The sequence below is a fragment of the Pan paniscus genome, chromosome 5, assembly GCF_029289425.2.
Source record: "Pan paniscus chromosome 5, NHGRI_mPanPan1-v2.0_pri, whole genome shotgun sequence".
Classification (NCBI taxonomy): Eukaryota; Metazoa; Chordata; class Mammalia; order Primates; family Hominidae; genus Pan; species Pan paniscus.
This window is the reverse complement of record NC_073254.2, coordinates 156778611-156796079: the sequence shown is the minus strand read 5'-3', so window position 1 is coordinate 156796079 and position 17469 is coordinate 156778611. Positions and strand designations below refer to the sequence as shown.

The window sequence follows — 17469 nt, the reverse complement described above, 5'->3', positions numbered from 1 at the left end:
CATGAATGGGATTAGTGCTTTATAAAAGGGATTTCCAAAACCTCTCTCATTCTCTTTCCACCACCTGTAGATACAATGAAAAGACAGTAGTAGTCTTTGACCTGAAAGAGGGCCCTCATCAGAACCCAAACATGTGGGCACCCTGACCTTGGACTTCCAACCTCCAGAATAGTAAGAAATAAATTTCTGTTCTTTATAAGGCACCCAGTCTATAATACTTTGTTACAGCAGCCTGAACAGACTGAGGCAGAAACTGGTGCCAAGAATTAGGGGTGCTGCTGTAACAAATACCTAAAAAGGTTATCTTCATTTATTTTTCACATAACCAAGCAAAGTATGTGAAACAGTAAACTCTGACTGTTGAAGCCATTTAATTGTTTTCTATTACACTAACATTCAAGGCATTCTGATACAAACGCTTACCAAAAAGTGCATTTGAAAAGAAAACGAGGAAGTCTAACTAGAATAGCAGTACGCAAAACAAATTTAAAAAATTAAAAAACAGAAGTGTGTCTTCGGTTCAAGAAATCAGCTGCAAAATCACAGAATGATGTAAAACTGGTTTAATAGCAGTTCAAATAACAAAAGAGGTAAGTGTGTTACTAGCAGACTCAAAGTAACCTAACACTAAGACATGGCTGAGAACAATGTATAGCCACTTTAGGTAATATTATTAGAGCTAGGGGCTCAAGACTATGGTGGTAAAATCTTATAAAGCTTAGCCCTTCATCACATTTCTGGAATAAATTAGGCATATATTGAAAGGGGAGTTGAAAAACAGGATTATCAAAGGAGGCTATCAGAAGGATGAAAGACGTACAGATCATGTCATCTGAGGACAGGACAATGAAATGACAAGTGCACAGTCTGGAAGAGAGCACGATGGCTATTTTCAAGAGGTTTCCTGGACAAGAGGGGCTGGACTTGGTCTTGCCACTTCAGAGAAAGACACTAAAAGCAGCAGTTGGTTGCTATAGAAGGTAGAGTTGGGATTACAAGAAGCAGTTTCTTAATAATCAGAACAACCTAAAAGTCAAATAAGTTATCTCAAGAGAAAGTGAAATTTACTTTCACTGAGAGGAAGTAAAGACTGAGTGAGCATCCATCCAGGATATCCTAGAACAGTATTTTCCAGAGAGTAGTTACACCAGAGATTATTTTAACTGGTACATACATTTATTTTATTCATTACTTACTTATCTCAATGTACACTAAAAACAAATAAATGTACATACTAAAGTAGCCATCAACCCCATTGTTTCATGAATATTACTGTTTTAGGATAAATGAAGCAACGACTTTACTTGATTGAAAGAAAAACATTAAGTCAATATATTGAATTTACCTTAACTAGCTATATTATTTTATGATGTCAGTTATCATCCTTGAATTTATATAGATAATAAAAGGCACCAAAGATTTAAGAAAAAGGACAAAAAAAAACTTCTGAAAAGAAAAATATTTTTTAAAAAAGAAAGAAGGAAAAGAAATACATTAATTATAATACAAGTGGTATAAAAAGATGTCAAACATCACAAAAACTAGCCTGGGCAACATAGCGAAACTCCATCTCTACAAAAAACAACAACAACAACAAAACACACACACACAAAAATTGGCTGGGCACGGTGGCTCACGCCTATAATCCCAGCACTTTGGGAGGCCAAGGCAGGTGGATCATGTGAGCCCAGGAGTTCAAGACCAGCGTAGCCAACATGGTGAAACCCGTCTCTACTAAAAATACAAAAATTAGCAGGGCACGGTGGCGCACGTCTGTAATCCCAGCTACTCGGGTGGCTAAGACATGAGAATGGCTTGAGCCCATTCCAGAAGGTGGAGGTTGCAGTAAGCCAAGATTGCACCACTGCACTCTAGCCTGGGCAACAGAGTGAGACCCTGACACACACACACACACACACACACACACACACATTCACACAGGTTCCACAAAAGTATCTGAATTTTGGACATACTGTTCTGTAGAGATTCGTGCATTGATTATCCTGAAACTAAAATCTCTCCTTTACCAAAATTGTCTTAATATTCAGTAATTCCCTGAAAACACAGTAATTTACAACTACATTTATTCAAATAGCTATCATAATTAAAATAAAAACTAAAATTTTTCATTATTTCAGTAACAATCTTAGAAATCTTGATTGTCAATAGCTATAGCTATAAAACATCTGGACCCCTCACGTAACTAATCTTTACCACAAAAGACTGATATTCTTGCATCTAATAAGCATTTATTGAGGGCCTTCTCAGGCCAGGCACTGTGGTGGACAAAAATTTGAAAGTAGATTAGCAAGTTTTCATTTGAAGGAGGTACTGCTCCCTTAAGGAAAATCTTAAAACATTTAAGGTAAAAACACAAAAAGAGGATGTCTTTATGTTCACTGAAAATATACGTGTATGTTAGTACAACTGAAGCCCAAACTATTTTCTATGCTATACATACACACACACAAAATCTAGACACATGAACCAGATTTAGATATAAAATCCCTTCAGTAAGTTCTGCCTCATACTCAGTATTTCATGCTCTTGCTCCAATATACTCTGAAACACCTCGGGAATCTCACTGAAGCCCCAAAGGCAATCTTGTGATGTCTATGTGAAAAGTCCACCTACCTCCACCTTCAGGCACCATGTGGCAAGCACATTCTTAGAGCGCAAAGAAAGTGATGGGCCTCTCAGGAGGAAATGGTGCCAGCGTACACTGCTGGAGGTGTTTTTTCTGCCTAATGAGAAGACTGACCTTTTCTTTTCTTTCCCCGCTCCTTAGGCCAAGAGGTACTTTATGTTTGAATAATCAAATAATAAGTGACATCTAGTATGTATAAGAAATGCTAAAGTTTAAACTTGTCCCCTGAAGATATTTCTCCATGTGTCTATCCCAAAATGGATTTCAACCAAAGTCAAAGAAAGAAAAATAATCAGCCCAGAAAGATTCCCCTCCTACCTCCTGAGCGTGTTCTTTATAGACTTGCAGTGGCTCTGCAGCTTTGGCAGTGTCCCAGAGCTGCAGCGAGCCATCGCCACTACAGGTGATGAGGACATGTTCGTTGTTCTCACTCCAAGTCACATCAAACAAACCATCATTCCAGTCAAAGCTACACTAGGAAAAAACAAACAACAAAAAAATACAACACTTACATAGGCAACTACACAACAAAAAAAATAACAATTATGGTTTTTTTCTTTCAATTTATCACATATTTTAACACGTATATCTCATGTAATCTGCACAACTATGGGAGTTAAGTAGAGTAGGTACTTGACAAATATGGCAACAGATTCAGAAAGGTTAAAAAAACAGTCCAGTGGAATGTAGTAGTCCAAAAATGTAATAGTACACAGTATACTGCTCCACATTTTTTTATGCTTAAATTTTATAATTTATGAGTGGACACTAAGAGACAGGCTTCAGATTTGTTTTGTTTTTTATTTGAGAGAAAGAGTCTTGTTCTGTCATCCAGGCTGGAGCGTAGTGGCCCAATCACAGCTCACTACAGCCTTGAACTGGACTCAAGCAATCCTCCCACCTCAGCCTCCCAAGTAGCTGGGACTACAGCCTAAAAATTAAAAAAATTTTTAGGCTGGGCCCAGTGGCTCACGCATATAATACCAGCACTTTGGGAGGCCAAGGTGGGCAGATCACCTGAGGTCAGGAGTTTGAGACCAGCCTGGCCAAAATGATGAAACCCCATCTCTACTAAAAAATACAAAAATTAGCCGGGTGTGGTGGCGGGCACCTATAATCCCAGCTACTTGGGAGGCTGAGGCAGGAGAATCACTTGAACCCAGGAGGCGAAAGATTGCACTGAGCCAAGATGGCGCCACTGTACTCCAGCCTGGGTGACAGAGCCAGACTCTGTGCATAAAAAAAAAAATTTCTTTTAGAGACGGGGTCCTCCTATGTTGCCCACGAGGCTGGTCTTGAACTCCCGGCCTCAAGTGATCCTTCTGCCTCAGACTTGGGAATAGCTGGGACTACAGGTGCGCACCACCACAATCAGCTAAAAATAAGCTTCATCCTATGCAAACGCCAAGGTTCCTTTTATACTGTATATTAAAACATTAATCAAAGAGTCAAAACCTAATTCTATTAAGGCTTTAATAGCAACAATATATACCTTTAATAATTTCAGCCCCCTTACCTTCTAAAAAGCCTTAGCCCAGCTTCATCTGGATCCAATATTAGTAGGGTTCCACAGCCTAAAGAGAAAAAAATCAAGGTCATCCCTTTGAACCTGCCAGGGTAACATCAAAAGTCAAGGAGTTATCAAGTAATTGGTACCTGATTTTAATACCACAAATTTTTCCCCAAAGTTTTTGGGACCTTGAATACCAAATGGTCAGGTGATCAATTTCTCCCTAAGTTTTTGGGACATGAATACCAAATGTGTTCTCTATTTCCGTTTTTCCATATTGTACTTCAGTTACTAAATATTCAACTTCCCATTGCACCTATGATTGGAATTCAGACATGGACCTAACAGGGGGGTGAAATACTTACGGGCCTACTCTGTAGCCAGACAAGGCACCAGAGACACAAACCTTCCAAGTTGGTGTTATCATTCCTACTGACAGATGAGAAACCTCTGGCTTACAGACCCCAGGGACTGCACTCCTCACCAGTAAATCTAAAATACATCTCACACAGGATTTTAAAGCAAAATATGAATGCGGAGATACCTAGTGGGATTTACCACATAACTGGTGGTAATAAAGTGCTGAAAACAGTATTAATATGTTACCTGTCAAAGATTAATTATTTTACCAAAGGGCCATTGTATTTTAAAAGTTATGTTTACTTTTTATAGAGACCAAGGGGGAAAATCTCTTCTATTTAAACATGACTGAATTTTTTTTTTTAAATACCAATTCCCTTTAAAGAGTTTTTGCATAAGATTTTAAGTAGCATTACAGGCGAGTCACAGTGGCTCACGTCTGTAATCCCAGCACTTTGGGAGGCCAAGGCAGGAAGATCGCTTGCACCCAGCTCCGGACCAGCCTGAGCAACATAGTGATACCCTGTCTCTACAAAAATAAAAAATCAAAAATTAGCCAGGTGTGATGGTACATGCCTGTGGTCCCAGCTACTGGTGAGGTTGAGACAGGAGGATCATATGAGCCCAGGAGGTTGAGGCTACGGTGAGCCGTGATTGCACCACTCTACTCAACCTAGGCAACAGGGTGAGACCCTGTCTCTAAAGAGAAAAAGAAAAAAGAAAAAAAGGAAACTACTACCATTATAGACTCATGAGTCTTCAATCTAACTGGTGGGCCATGTAAATCTGAATGTGCAAGCACTAAGAGCTAATAATGAAAATAAATCAAGTATTTCTCTGAGTTTTAGAAGTAACATTTTTTTCTGCTGTAGGACAAAACAAAAAAATACAATAGACCACTGACATTATGAAATGAGTTTTTGCATCTCGCTTCAGTGCGTATAATAGCTAGGACATGAATTAAGGCAAAAGCGAGAATGAACCCACGCCTTTTCATCTAGTCCACGGACTAGATGGACTCTTTTTTGAGAAGGAGTTTTGCTCTTGTTGCCCAGGCTGGAGTGCAATGGCACGATCTCGGCTCACCGCAACCTCCGCCTCCTGGGTTCAAACTATTCTCTTACCTCAGCCTCCCGAGTAGCTGGGATTACAGGCATGCGCCACCACGCCCGGCTAATTTTGTATTTTCAGTAGAGACGGGGTTTCTCCATGTTGGTCAGGCTGGTCTGGAACTCCCGAACTCAAGTGATCCGCCCACCTCGGCCTCCCAAAGTGCTGGGATTACAGACGTGACCCACCGCACCGCGCTTGGCCTTTTTTCTTTTTAAGACGGGGTCTCAGTCTGTCACCCAGGCTGGAGTGGAGTGATGTGATCTCAGCTCACTGGGCTGGGGCAGAGTGATGTGATCTCAGCTCATTGTAGCCTCAACATGCCGGGCTCAAGCGATCCTCCCGCCTCAGCCTCCTGAGCAGCTTTAACCACAGGCTGAGCCAATGCGCGCGACGGGAGACAATTAACTGGAGTCTGTAACACCTACTTGCGAATGTGTGCATTCCTCGTTAGACAACTACAGGTAAGAACTGAACTTGATATATTTCATGGTGTCACCCGTGGGACTCCAGGCGTCCATTCAGGAGCATCGTCCTTAGGAAGGCCAGCCCGCAGGTCGCGGCTCAGTGCTCGAATGCAGACTGGGAATTGTGGACCAACTCGCGAGCCCTGGGTCGGTTCTGGCTCAGACCGTCTTCCCCGTACTGCTGTGCCGAGCGGACCGATCCAAGGGACCGCGCAGGCTCCCCCGGCTCTCCCTACGGGGACGTGTGCCTGGGCGTGTGACACGTGGCGGAGGCAGCGCGGTCTCAAGGAACAAGGACATGGGCTACTAGGCTACACGTATATGCACTTGCACACAACTGGAAGATCGACTCCTGCTTCAGACCAACTCCTCGCGCTCGGCAAAGAAGGGAGAGGCGCCGACCAGCGCCTCTTCTGCCCCCTGGCGTGGACCCGCGGAACCGTCTACGCTCAGAGGGGCTTTCCCTCGAGCGCGAGGAACTGGAGCCCGGCTGGCCCCCGCCTCCGCCTCCGCCTCCGCCCCCCGGCCCCAGCTGCGCTGCGCCGCTCACCCGCGATGCCGTAGTGCTGCGCGGTGGCGCAGGCCAGGCGGCCCGGCAGGTACGGGGAGAACTCGGCGGCGTAGCCGTGGCGTCCCGGCGTCCGCAGCGTCCGCGCCGCTCCACCGCACACCGCACTCATCCCGCCCGCCGCCCCCGGCCCTCGCTGCCCCGGCCGCGGAAGCCGTTCCGAGTCGGAGGCACACTGCCGCGGTTAGAGAGACCAGGAAGACCGGACGGAAGTGTGGGCCCCGTGCCTTGTGTTTGAGATTCTGATTGGTCCGCACAGGAAAGGGCATTGACTCCGACGGAGACCATTTTTGTTTTGGGTGAAACCAAACTGAATTGCGCCTGCTGCAAAGATACAGATCTATCAGGGGAGTGATCCAGGGTTAGGTATTATTAATAATTACGACAGCTTTTGTCGTTGCATCTCAACCTCCTCTGCGGTGCTATCTGGTTTTTATTTCATTGAGCGTTTGGAAGACTGGCATCAGGAACTTTTCCTGATGACTATAAAGTGAGAAAAGTTACAGCCGACTCTGAAACCACGCAGCGCGTCCAAAATTGCGTGCTGCGTTGCCCAAGGAAACTGGAAGCAATGATAACTTAACTCCGTGGAGTCACTGCGGTCTTTAGGAATAAGAGCGTGGGCTGGTGGGCTACTTTCACACTGTAACTGGAAAAGATGAAACACCAACTCCAAACCAACTCCCCATGCTTGGTAAGTGAGAAAAAGGAGCTGGCCAGTTCTAATGAAGCTAAGCAAAAAAGCAGCACATCATCATAAACAACTTTTTAAAAAAGTATTACTATACATGTATATATTGTATGGTAATAAGTGCTCAGATGCTGGTGCTCATTCATTCATTTATTGCCAGGCATATACTATGTGGAGAATGACCAAATATAATTTACCTGCCAAACCAAGATACTTTTGAGAGTAAAGAGGGTGTAATTATTAAGCCAGGTCAACAGGCACAAACCAAGTCGTATGATCATCTTAACCATATACCAAGAATAGTACTAGGCATTTGGGATTCAAAATAATGGGATATGGTCCATGGCCTCAAGAGATGAGAGAAGAAGACTAAAAGAGAAGTCATGTAATTAGTTAAGTGTAATCAAAATACTGTAGAGGCTATGATAAATATATATGGGGTATTTTTAAAAGGTGATTGTCCGTGCCAGAGGTATGGAAATTTCAGGAAAGGCTGCAGAAGAGAGAGAAGTCTTTATGGTGATTGCACACAGATGAGTAGGTTTTCTTTAGGTAGACAAGAAGATGGAGATCTTTGTAGGAGCAGGAATAACATGAGCAACCCAGGAGATTTAAACCAGCATGATCCATAGGGGGTCGTGGCTGCCAGGACTCAGCCTGGCCAGATGGAAGGGATACGGTGAAAAAAATATTGGGTGGGGAGACTGTGGAGTGTTTTACTGGGGCTAGATCATGAAGAGTCTTATATACCATACTATGAGAATTGGATTTCTACTGTAAACAATGAAATACAGTGGAAGTTTTCTAATGTGAGAAATTAAATGACCAAGGTTTTATTTTAAAAAGTCCTGCAACACTAATATGGAGGATAGAGTTTGGAGATGGGGAGGCCAGTTAAAAGACTTTTTCAGGCCGGGCGCGGTGGTTCACACCTGTAATCCCAGCACACTAGGAGGCCGAGGCAGGCGGATCACTTGAGGATCCAGACCAGTGTGGCCTCTATTATTTTGGATTTTTATCATATGTAGTCACTGGAATGTATGCTGCATGAGGGCAGAAATTTTTGCTTGTTATGTTCGCTGTTGTATCCCAAGGACCTGGTATTTAAGCACTCAGGAAATGTTGAGTGAATGCAGCCTAATACAATGCCTAAATGATCAGTGTGTTTTTCGTAATACTACAAAAAGTAACCTGGAAACATTCTGGAGTTTATTGAAATGCTAAACAGGTGTTAATAAAATATCAAAGTAAGCAAACATGAAGCAGCTGGGACCTTGGCAAAGAGTTGTATATAAAGAGTTATCCAATCTAAGCTAAAAATAGCGTGGTATCTCTGGGAGGGACAAAGGCTGGTTCCAGCTGGGGTAAACTATTTACAGTGACCTTGGACATACACACACACACAAACTGAGCTATTACCTGCTCCTTACCTAACCATACATGATTATAGCATTGTAAAATATTTCATTCCACCTGTGAAGCTTTCTAAAATATAAACAACTAAACATATAAAAAATAAATCATACTCTTACACTAGATTTTGAGCATCTCGAAGTAATGTCCAAGTCTAATTTGTTTGTGTCTCCAGTACCTTGAAGAATGTCCAATATATACTAAACACTGCACAAATGTTTGACAACTTGAGCTGAACTGGAAAATTAAGGAAAAGGAACATGAAATGCTCCTTAGATTCTCCTTGTCCCCTGCCCTTGCTCCACACCCCTTCCTCCACCCATGCTTTACCAAGTGGAGTCCAAGTTTGATAGGAGTATGGAAAGAATTGGAGTTAAGAATTGCCTGGAAGGGCAGGCATGGTGGCTTATGCCTATAATCCCAACAATTTGGGAGGCCAAGGCAGGCAGAACACTTGAGGTCAAGAGTTTGAGACCAGCCTGGCCAACATGGTGAAACCCTGTCTCTACTAAAAATACAAAAATTAGCCAGGCATGGTGGTGGGCACCTGTAATCCCAGCTACTCTGGAGAAGGCTGAGGCAGGAGAATCGCTTGAACCCTGGAGGCAGAGGTTGCAGTGAACTGAGATCACACCACTGCACTTCAGCCTGGGCGACAGAGCGAGACTCCGTCTCAAAAAAAAAAAAAGACTCTTTTTGTTGTCTTCCATCTGTTTTTGTCATTGTTTAGGAGTACTTGGTATTTCCCAACTGAGACAGAAACCGTTTTTTATGAGCATTCATTACACCTCAGAGTTGTGTAACTTCTAAACTTGGCCAACTCTGTGGAAGACCATTTAACTCTGTGGAAGGCCTAATAATGTAGGCGGACATGGCTAGATGTCAGGTTTCTGTAAGGATCTACAATTATATTTAGATTGTTTTGTTTTATAACTGCTATGGTGACCTCACAAAGACTCTAACTGCAAATATTTACCAACCCACATCATTTTTAAAACTAGTTTATCTTTCCCATGGAGAGAGACCGGAAGTAAAATAATTGAAATACGTGGTCTTTCTACCCAGGTGAATCATTATCCTAGGTAAATCGACAGGCTGCATATGGTAGTTATGGGAAATAATTCCAAGAAAGGTTGGATAATTTCATTGTTCCTTTTAGCTCTGCACAGCATTGTGCTGGGTACCTAGTTAGCCTTTAATCAATGTTTGCCAGAGGGTTAATGTAATCATCATCCAAGAACTTTAAGCACTATCTTCAAATATATGATGGATACTTGGACTGATGCACTTTAGAGACCCTTAAAGCTCTGAGAGTCTCTAATTATGGGCTAATTGTCTACCTTGCTCATTTTATATCATTCATCACTTATTATTTTAGTTATACTTTCTTGTTAAAAATTTTAGAATCTGTGGTAATGTAAAATGGTGCAGCTGATATGGGAAATAGGATAGCAATTGCTTAAAAAATTAAACATAGAATTACCATATAATCTCGCAATTCCACTTTTGGGTATATATCTAAAAGAATTAAATGCAGCAATTCAAACAGATATTTGTACACTCCTGTTTGCAGCAGTGTTACTCATAATAGCCAAAAGGTGAAAGCAACCCAAGTGTCCATTGGCAGATGCTATGGTCTGAAAGTTTCTGTCCCCCCCAAATTCATATGTTGAAATTTAATCACTAATATGATGGTTTTAAGAGGTGGGGTGTTTGAGATGTAATTAGGTCATGAATGAGATGATTACCTTTATAAAAGAGGCTGGAGAGAGAGACCTCTTACCCCTTCCACCACGTGAGGACACGGCAGGAAGTGAACATCTACGAACCAGAAAGTGGGACCTCACCAGACATAAACCTGCTGCTGATGGCTTGATGATGGACTTTCCAACCTCTAAAACAGTGATAAATATATTTCTGTTGTTTATAAGGTACCAAGTTTATGATAGTTTGTTATAGAAGCCTGAACCAACTAAGACAATAAATGAACACATAAAGAGAATGTAATATATGCATATGATGGAATATTATTCTTCCCTAAAGAGGAGGGATATTCTTACATGGATGAACTTTGAAGACATTATGCTAAGTGAAATAAACCAGGCATAAAAGGACAAATACCGTATGATTCCACTTATATGAGGTACATAGTGTAGTCAAATTGATACAGACAGAAAATAGAATGGTGGTTGCCAGGGGCAAGGGGAGGTGGGGAATGGAGAGTTATTGTGTGATAGGCATGGAGTTTCAGTTTAGGAAGATGAAGTTCTGGAAATAGATGGTGGTGATTGTATAACAATGTGCATATACTCAACATCACTGAAATGTCTGCTTAAAAATGGTTAAAATGGTAAATTGTATGGTATGTATATTTTGCTACAATAAAATTAGAATCTTAACTAGAGTATTGGTTTAGGACATACATTTACTGCACTTCTATGTAGAAGGAGAGAAAAAAAGTATAAGAGCAATTGGTATAATCTGATCATAGTAGAAAATGCATTTAGTCTTTTCGTCTTTTTCTGGAAAGACAGCAATTAAGAGCATGGTGTTTAGAGTCAGAAACCTGGGATTGAAACCAGGCCTTATGCTTTTTAGCTTGTGTGGTGGAAAGCGTGTGACATCTATTTATCTACTTTCAGCTCTTGGGTAGGATTAATATTTTAGATGATGCTGCACATGTACTGACAGCTCCTTGATTCCCCACATGGCTAGATAGACAGGTGCCTCTTCTGCAGGCTCAACTCAACAAAACAACATGAGGTGTGATACATTGGCTGTTTCAAATCCATATGCTGATAACATCTCCCTCAAAAGGTTGTTGTGAGGATTAAATGGGGCAGGTGTCATGTGTAACTGTAAGCCCTCAATTGGCAGGGGCTATTATTTTAGTTGTGTGCATTCTAACTTGGCTCAAGTATTAAAATTACTTCTTCATGGCAGAAAATTAAACCCTCTAGTTCCCATTTCACTTTTTCTTTCTTTCTTTCTTATTTTGTTTGTTTTTTTTTAGATGGAGTCTCACTCTGTCACCCAGGCTGGAGTGCAGTGGCATGATCTTGGCTCACTGCAACCTCTACCTCCCAGGTTCAAGCAGTTCTCCTGCCTCAGCCTCCTACGTAGCCTCCTACGTAGCTGAGATCACAGGCATATGCCACCATGCCCAGCTAATTTTTGTATTTTTAGTAGAGACGGAGTTTCACCATGTTGGCCAGGCTGGACTCAAACTCCTGACCTCAAATGATCTGCCTGCCTTGATCTCCCAAAGTGCTGGGATTACAGATGTGAGCCACTGTGCCTGGCCCCATTTCACTCTTGATTCTCTCTCTTAACCTCTTTTACTATCACCAAGAAGTAAGGATTTCTCAATGCTGTTAGTACTTTGCTAATTTTTTGGCTTATATACTTGATAATCATGATGAAGCACATCTATGTTTTAAGTTGCCCTCTAAAATGTTTTCTCATAACTTTAAATAGCTGCAAATGACATAATTTCAAGTTTATTGAAAATTAATGTCACTTTAAAAGTAAAAATATTTGATCAACCTTAAATGTATCATATGGATTCTAAAAACAATAGGCTTTTGGTACTTATCATTATTATATTAGTTATCTATTACTGTGTAACAAATTGTCCTTAAGCTTCACAGCTGAAAACAACCATTTATTATCTCACAGTTTCTCTGGGGCAGATAAAAGTCTCTCACAAGACTGCAATGAGGGGGTCAGCCAGGGCTGCTGGGTGATCTGAAGACTTGACTCGGGGAGGATCTACTCCCAAGCTTCCTCAAGTAACTGTTGGCAGGATTCAGTTTCTTATGGACCATAGGGCAGAGGGCCTAAGTTTATGGCTGGCTAATGGCTAGTGACCTCCCTCAGTTCTGTGTCACATGAAGCTCTCCATACGGTAGTTCATAATATGGCAACTGGCTTTCCTCAGAGCACGCAAAAGAGAGAGAGAGAGCAAAAGAGGAGAGCAGCATTGAAATCATAGTGCTTTGATAGCCTTATCTCAGAAGCCTCATCCCATCGCATTTGCTGTATTGTCTTTGTTATAAGCAAGTCTTTAGGTCAAGCCCACTCTCATGGGGATGAGATTACACAAGGGCATAAATATTATACCTGGGGGCAAGGATCATTGGGGGCCATCTTATAAAGCCTGCTATCCACTACTATCAATTTTTTAAAAAACACTCGAACAAGGTCATTTTTAACTGTTAGAAAATTTTGTCTAAATGACGAGTTAATGGGTGCAGCGCACCAGCATGGCACATGTATACATATGTAACTAGCCTGCACATCGTGCACATGTACCCTAAAACTTAAAGTATAATAATAATTAAAAAAAAGAAAAAAAAGAAAGCTGAAACTGGATCCCTTCCTTACACCTTATACAAAAATTAATTCAAGATGGATTAAAGACTTAAATGTTAGACCTAAAACCATAAAAACCCTAGAAGAAAACTTAAGCAATACCATTCAGGACATAGGCATGGGCAAGGATTTCATGTCTAAAACACCAAAAGCAACGGCAACAAAAGCCAAAATTGACAAATGGGATGTAATTAAACTAAAGAGCTTCTGCACAGCAAAAGAAACTACCATCAGAGTGAACAGGCAACCTAAAAAATGGGAGAAAATTTTCGCAACCTACTCATCTGACAAAGGGCTAATATCCAGAATCTACAATGAACTCCAACAAATTTACAAGAAAAAAACAAACAACCCCATCAAAAAGTGGGCAAAGGACATGAACAGACACTTCTCAAAAGAAGACATTTATGCAGCCAAAAAAACACATGAAAAAATGCTCACCATCACTGACTATCAGAGAAATGCAAATCAAAACCACAATGAGATACCACCTCACACCAGTTAGAATGGCAATCATTAAAAAGTCAGGAAACAACAGGTGCTGGAGAGGATGTGGAGAAATAGGAACACTTTTACACTGTTGGTGGGACTGTAAACTAGTTCAACCATTGTGAAAGTCAGTGTGGCGATTCCTCAAGGATCTAGAACTAGAAATACCATTTGATCCAGCCATCCCATTACTGGGTATATACCCAAAGGACTATAAATCATGCTGCTATAAAGACACATGCACACATATGTTTATTGCGGCACTATTCACAATAGCAAAGACTTGGAACCAACCCAAATGTCCAACAATGATAGACTGGATTAAGAATATGTGGCACATATACACCAGGGAATACTATGCAGCCATAAAAAGTGATGAGTTCATGTCCTTTGTAGGGACATGGATGAAATTGGAAATCATCATTCTCAGCAAACTATCGCAAGAACAAAAAACCAAACACCGCATATTCTCACTCATAGATGGGAATTGAACAATGAGAACACATGGACACAGGAAGGGGAACATCACACTCTGGGGACTGTTGTGGGGTTGGGGGAGCGGGGAGGGATAGCTTTAGGAGATATACCTAATGCTAAATGACGAGTTAATGGGTGCAGCACACCAGCATGGCACATGTATACATATGTAACTAACCTGCACATTGTGCACATGTACCCTAAAACTTAAAATATAATAATAATAAGATAAAATCAAAAAAAGAAAAATTTGTCATTTCTTTTTCTTCTTGAACTTGTAATTCTATTCTACTATTCTCTTGTAGAATTTTCTCTAATGTAATATTCACTTATGCTTGAAATCATTTTATTGATCTCTATCATATTTATCACATTAGAAAATTACGTACATAAACTGATGTTTTAATTTAATTTAATTTAATTTTGAAATAGGGTCTTAATTTGTAACCCAGGCTGGAGTGCAGTGGTGCAATCATAGCTCACTGCAGCCTCAACCTCCCAGGCTCAAGTGATCCTCCCACCTCAGCCTCCTGAGTAGCTGGAACTACAGGCACCAGCCATCATGTCTGGCAAATTTTTTTATTTTTCATACAGAGGAGGGGTCTCACTATGTTCCCCAGGCTGGTCTTTAATTCCTGGGCTCAGGTGATCCTCCTGCCTTGGCCTCCCAAAGTGTTAGGATTACAGGCATGAGCCACTGTGCCCAGCCTGAAATTTTAATTTTTAAAAAATTTCCTGGGGCCAGGTGTGGTGGCTCACACCTGTAATCCCAGCACTCTGGGAGGCTGAGGTGGGCGGATCACCTCTGGGCAGGAATTTGAGATCAGCCTGGCCAATATGGTGAAACCCCACCTCTACTAAAAGTATAAAAATTAGCTGGGCGTGGTGGCGGGCGCCTGTAGTCCAGCTACTGAGGAGGCTGAGGCAGGAGAATCGCCTGAACCCAGGAGGCAGAGGTTGCAGTGAGCCAAGATCGCACCACTGCACTCCAGCCTGGGCAACAGAGCAACACTCTGTCTCAAAAATAATAATAATAATAATAAATAAATTTCCTATAACCATATGGCTTTAAGGATTATTTTTTTAGACTGAGTTATCATTAATGTATTGTTAGTAGTAGTATGAATAGCATTATTGATTAAAACTACATAAACATTTAATAAAATTTGATAAATATTATTATTAAATACAAAAAGTAAAGTGCCATTGGAAATATGTTGCTTAATGCAATCGATTTCTTTTCAGTTAGTTCATTCATGCTCTCTTCTGTATAACTTAGAATGAGTGAGGGCCACTAATAAATGAGGATCTAATGTTCATTAATGACGGTTGTTAAGTGCCTTATTTTCAGGACAATTCACATTATATTCCCATTAAACTAATCCAAAGTTAACAGATACATGGGAGGAATAATAAATGAGCAGAGAAATGGTTGCTGCATGAGAGAGCACCAAAGTAAAAACTAATATGGATTTAGGGTATCCAATAAGCTTTTGGGAAAAAAAATAATGAAAATGTTTCCTTTGCAAACCTTTATAAATGTTTATGTAAATACAAAACACTGGCCAAGCATGGTGGCTCAGGCATGTAATACCAGCACTTCAGGAGGCCAAGGCGGGAGGCTCACTCGAGCCCAGGACTTCAAGAAAACACCAACTTACTTCCTAAAAAGGAAAAAGAATTCTGAAAACCTTTTCTCTACTCTAGCTGTACAGCAAAGATGTATTTTTAAAGGGCACAAAAGAGAAAATTTGTAATGGGGGAAAACATATTCCAGAGTTTCTTTTTTTTCACAAATTCATAGTCACCAGGAAGAATGGAAATCATCACAACATGAAGTGCATTATTTTCAGGGTTCTTCTTTATTGAAATCATGTGCTTTGGCTCAAAGTATGAGAGACCCTATTCAGCACAGATACACATACATGCGGAAGTGATGCAGTCAGCAAGATCATAGCAAACTATAATTTCTGCATTTGCTGATAAAGGCCATAAATATTGTGATAAAGATGCCTCAACTTACTGGGGGAATAAACACAAAATGTTTTTATTTTCCAGTTATTACCACCAACTATTCCTTATCTAATCTTCTTCATGCTGGGTAGCAGGACTACTGGCAAAAACACAATCTCTCATATGTGATTACGACCCTGAGTAACCTTGAGTACTGTATCTCAGACAGGTCTCAATCAATTTAGAAAGTTTATTTTGCCAAGATTAAGAATGTGCCTGTGACACAGCCTCAGAAGGTCCTGTTGACATGTCCACAAGGTGGTTGGGGTACAGCTTGGTTTTATACATTTGAGGGAGACATGAGACATCAATTAGTACATGTAAGATTTACACTGGTTTGGTCCAGAAAGGTGGGACACTCAGAGAGGGGGTGACTTCCAGGTCATAGGTAGATTTAAAGATTTTCTGATTAGTGATTGGTTGAAAGAGTCATTATCAATAGAAAGGAACAACTGGGTTACTAATAAGGGGTTGTGGAGACCAAGGCTTTATCATGCAGATGAAGCCTGGAAATGTTTCCTTTTTTTAAAATTTTATTAAAAATTTATTCAGGATCCAAAGCAGTATGTAAATGTTTCTCATCAGATTTAAAGAGTCTGTTCTATCAGTAATTCCAAAAGAGAGGAGGGTATAATGAGGCATGTCCAGCTGCCCATTCCCATCATGGCCTGAGCTTATTTTCCAGGCTAACTTTGGAATGCCCTTGCCTAGAGGAGGCATCCATTAGGATGATTGCTGGGGGTGCTTAGAATTTTATCTTTGGCTTACATTATTTACAAAGGATTACTAGTGTCACAAAGGCTGAGAGGATTCAGGAAAAGCTGATGGGAATAATGCTATGGAATTCATGCAAAAGCAGGTTATAGTAGGTCATTCCTTTCAGACCACAAGGAGTGATTATAAATCTTGGCAGAGGCTATTGAGTCAGTCTGCCCAGCACCCCTGACTTCTCTGGAAACTAACATCTGCTCCACCTAACCTTCACTACACAGGCCTGTGCTTAGGACTGAGCCTCTCCTAACACCCCTACCTAGATACCATGTTGTCCCAGGACTACACGTGACCCAAGCCACATTAGTCAGAGTTAGTCCCTGGGACTTTTCTAATTATCTTCTACTTTGTTGTCATTGCTGTTGTTTGAGACATGGTCTTTCTCTGTCACCCAGGCTGGGGTGCAGTGGCACGATCGCAGCTCTCTGCAACCTCTGCCTCCCGGGTTAAAGCAATTCTCCTGACTCAGCCTCCTGAGTAGCTGGGATTACAGGCACACACCACCACAGCCGGCTAATTTTTATATTTTTAATAGAGATGAGTTTTTGCCTTGTTGGCGAGGCTGGTCTTGAACTCCTG

At 41.2% G+C, this 17469-nt stretch overlaps 2 protein-coding genes across 4 annotated transcripts in view; one reads left to right on the top strand and one right to left on the bottom strand.

The window, feature by feature from the left end:
* Positions 1-6777, bottom strand: part of PEX7 (peroxisomal biogenesis factor 7) — a 97488-nt gene extending 90711 nt beyond the window's left edge. For both annotated transcript variants that reach the window (XM_034962929.3, XM_008953041.6), the window contains exons 1-3: positions 6645-6777; positions 4164-4221; positions 2966-3116 (exon numbers count right to left, since the gene is read on the bottom strand). In XM_034962929.3, the coding sequence (XP_034818820.1) occupies positions 2966-3116; positions 4164-4221; positions 6645-6774 (339 nt within the window). In that variant the 5' untranslated portion in view covers positions 6775-6777. The remainder of the gene's footprint in view (positions 1-2965; positions 3117-4163; positions 4222-6644) is intronic.
* Positions 6652-17469, top strand: part of MAP3K5 (mitogen-activated protein kinase kinase kinase 5) — a 266344-nt gene continuing 255526 nt past the window's right edge. The window contains exon 1 of one of the 2 annotated variants that reach the window (XM_055114152.2): positions 6652-7356. In XM_055114152.2, the coding sequence (XP_054970127.1) occupies positions 7350-7356 (7 nt within the window). In that variant the 5' untranslated portion in view covers positions 6652-7349. The remainder of the gene's footprint in view (positions 7357-17469) is intronic. The other variant, XM_034962926.3, reaches the window with a different exon arrangement.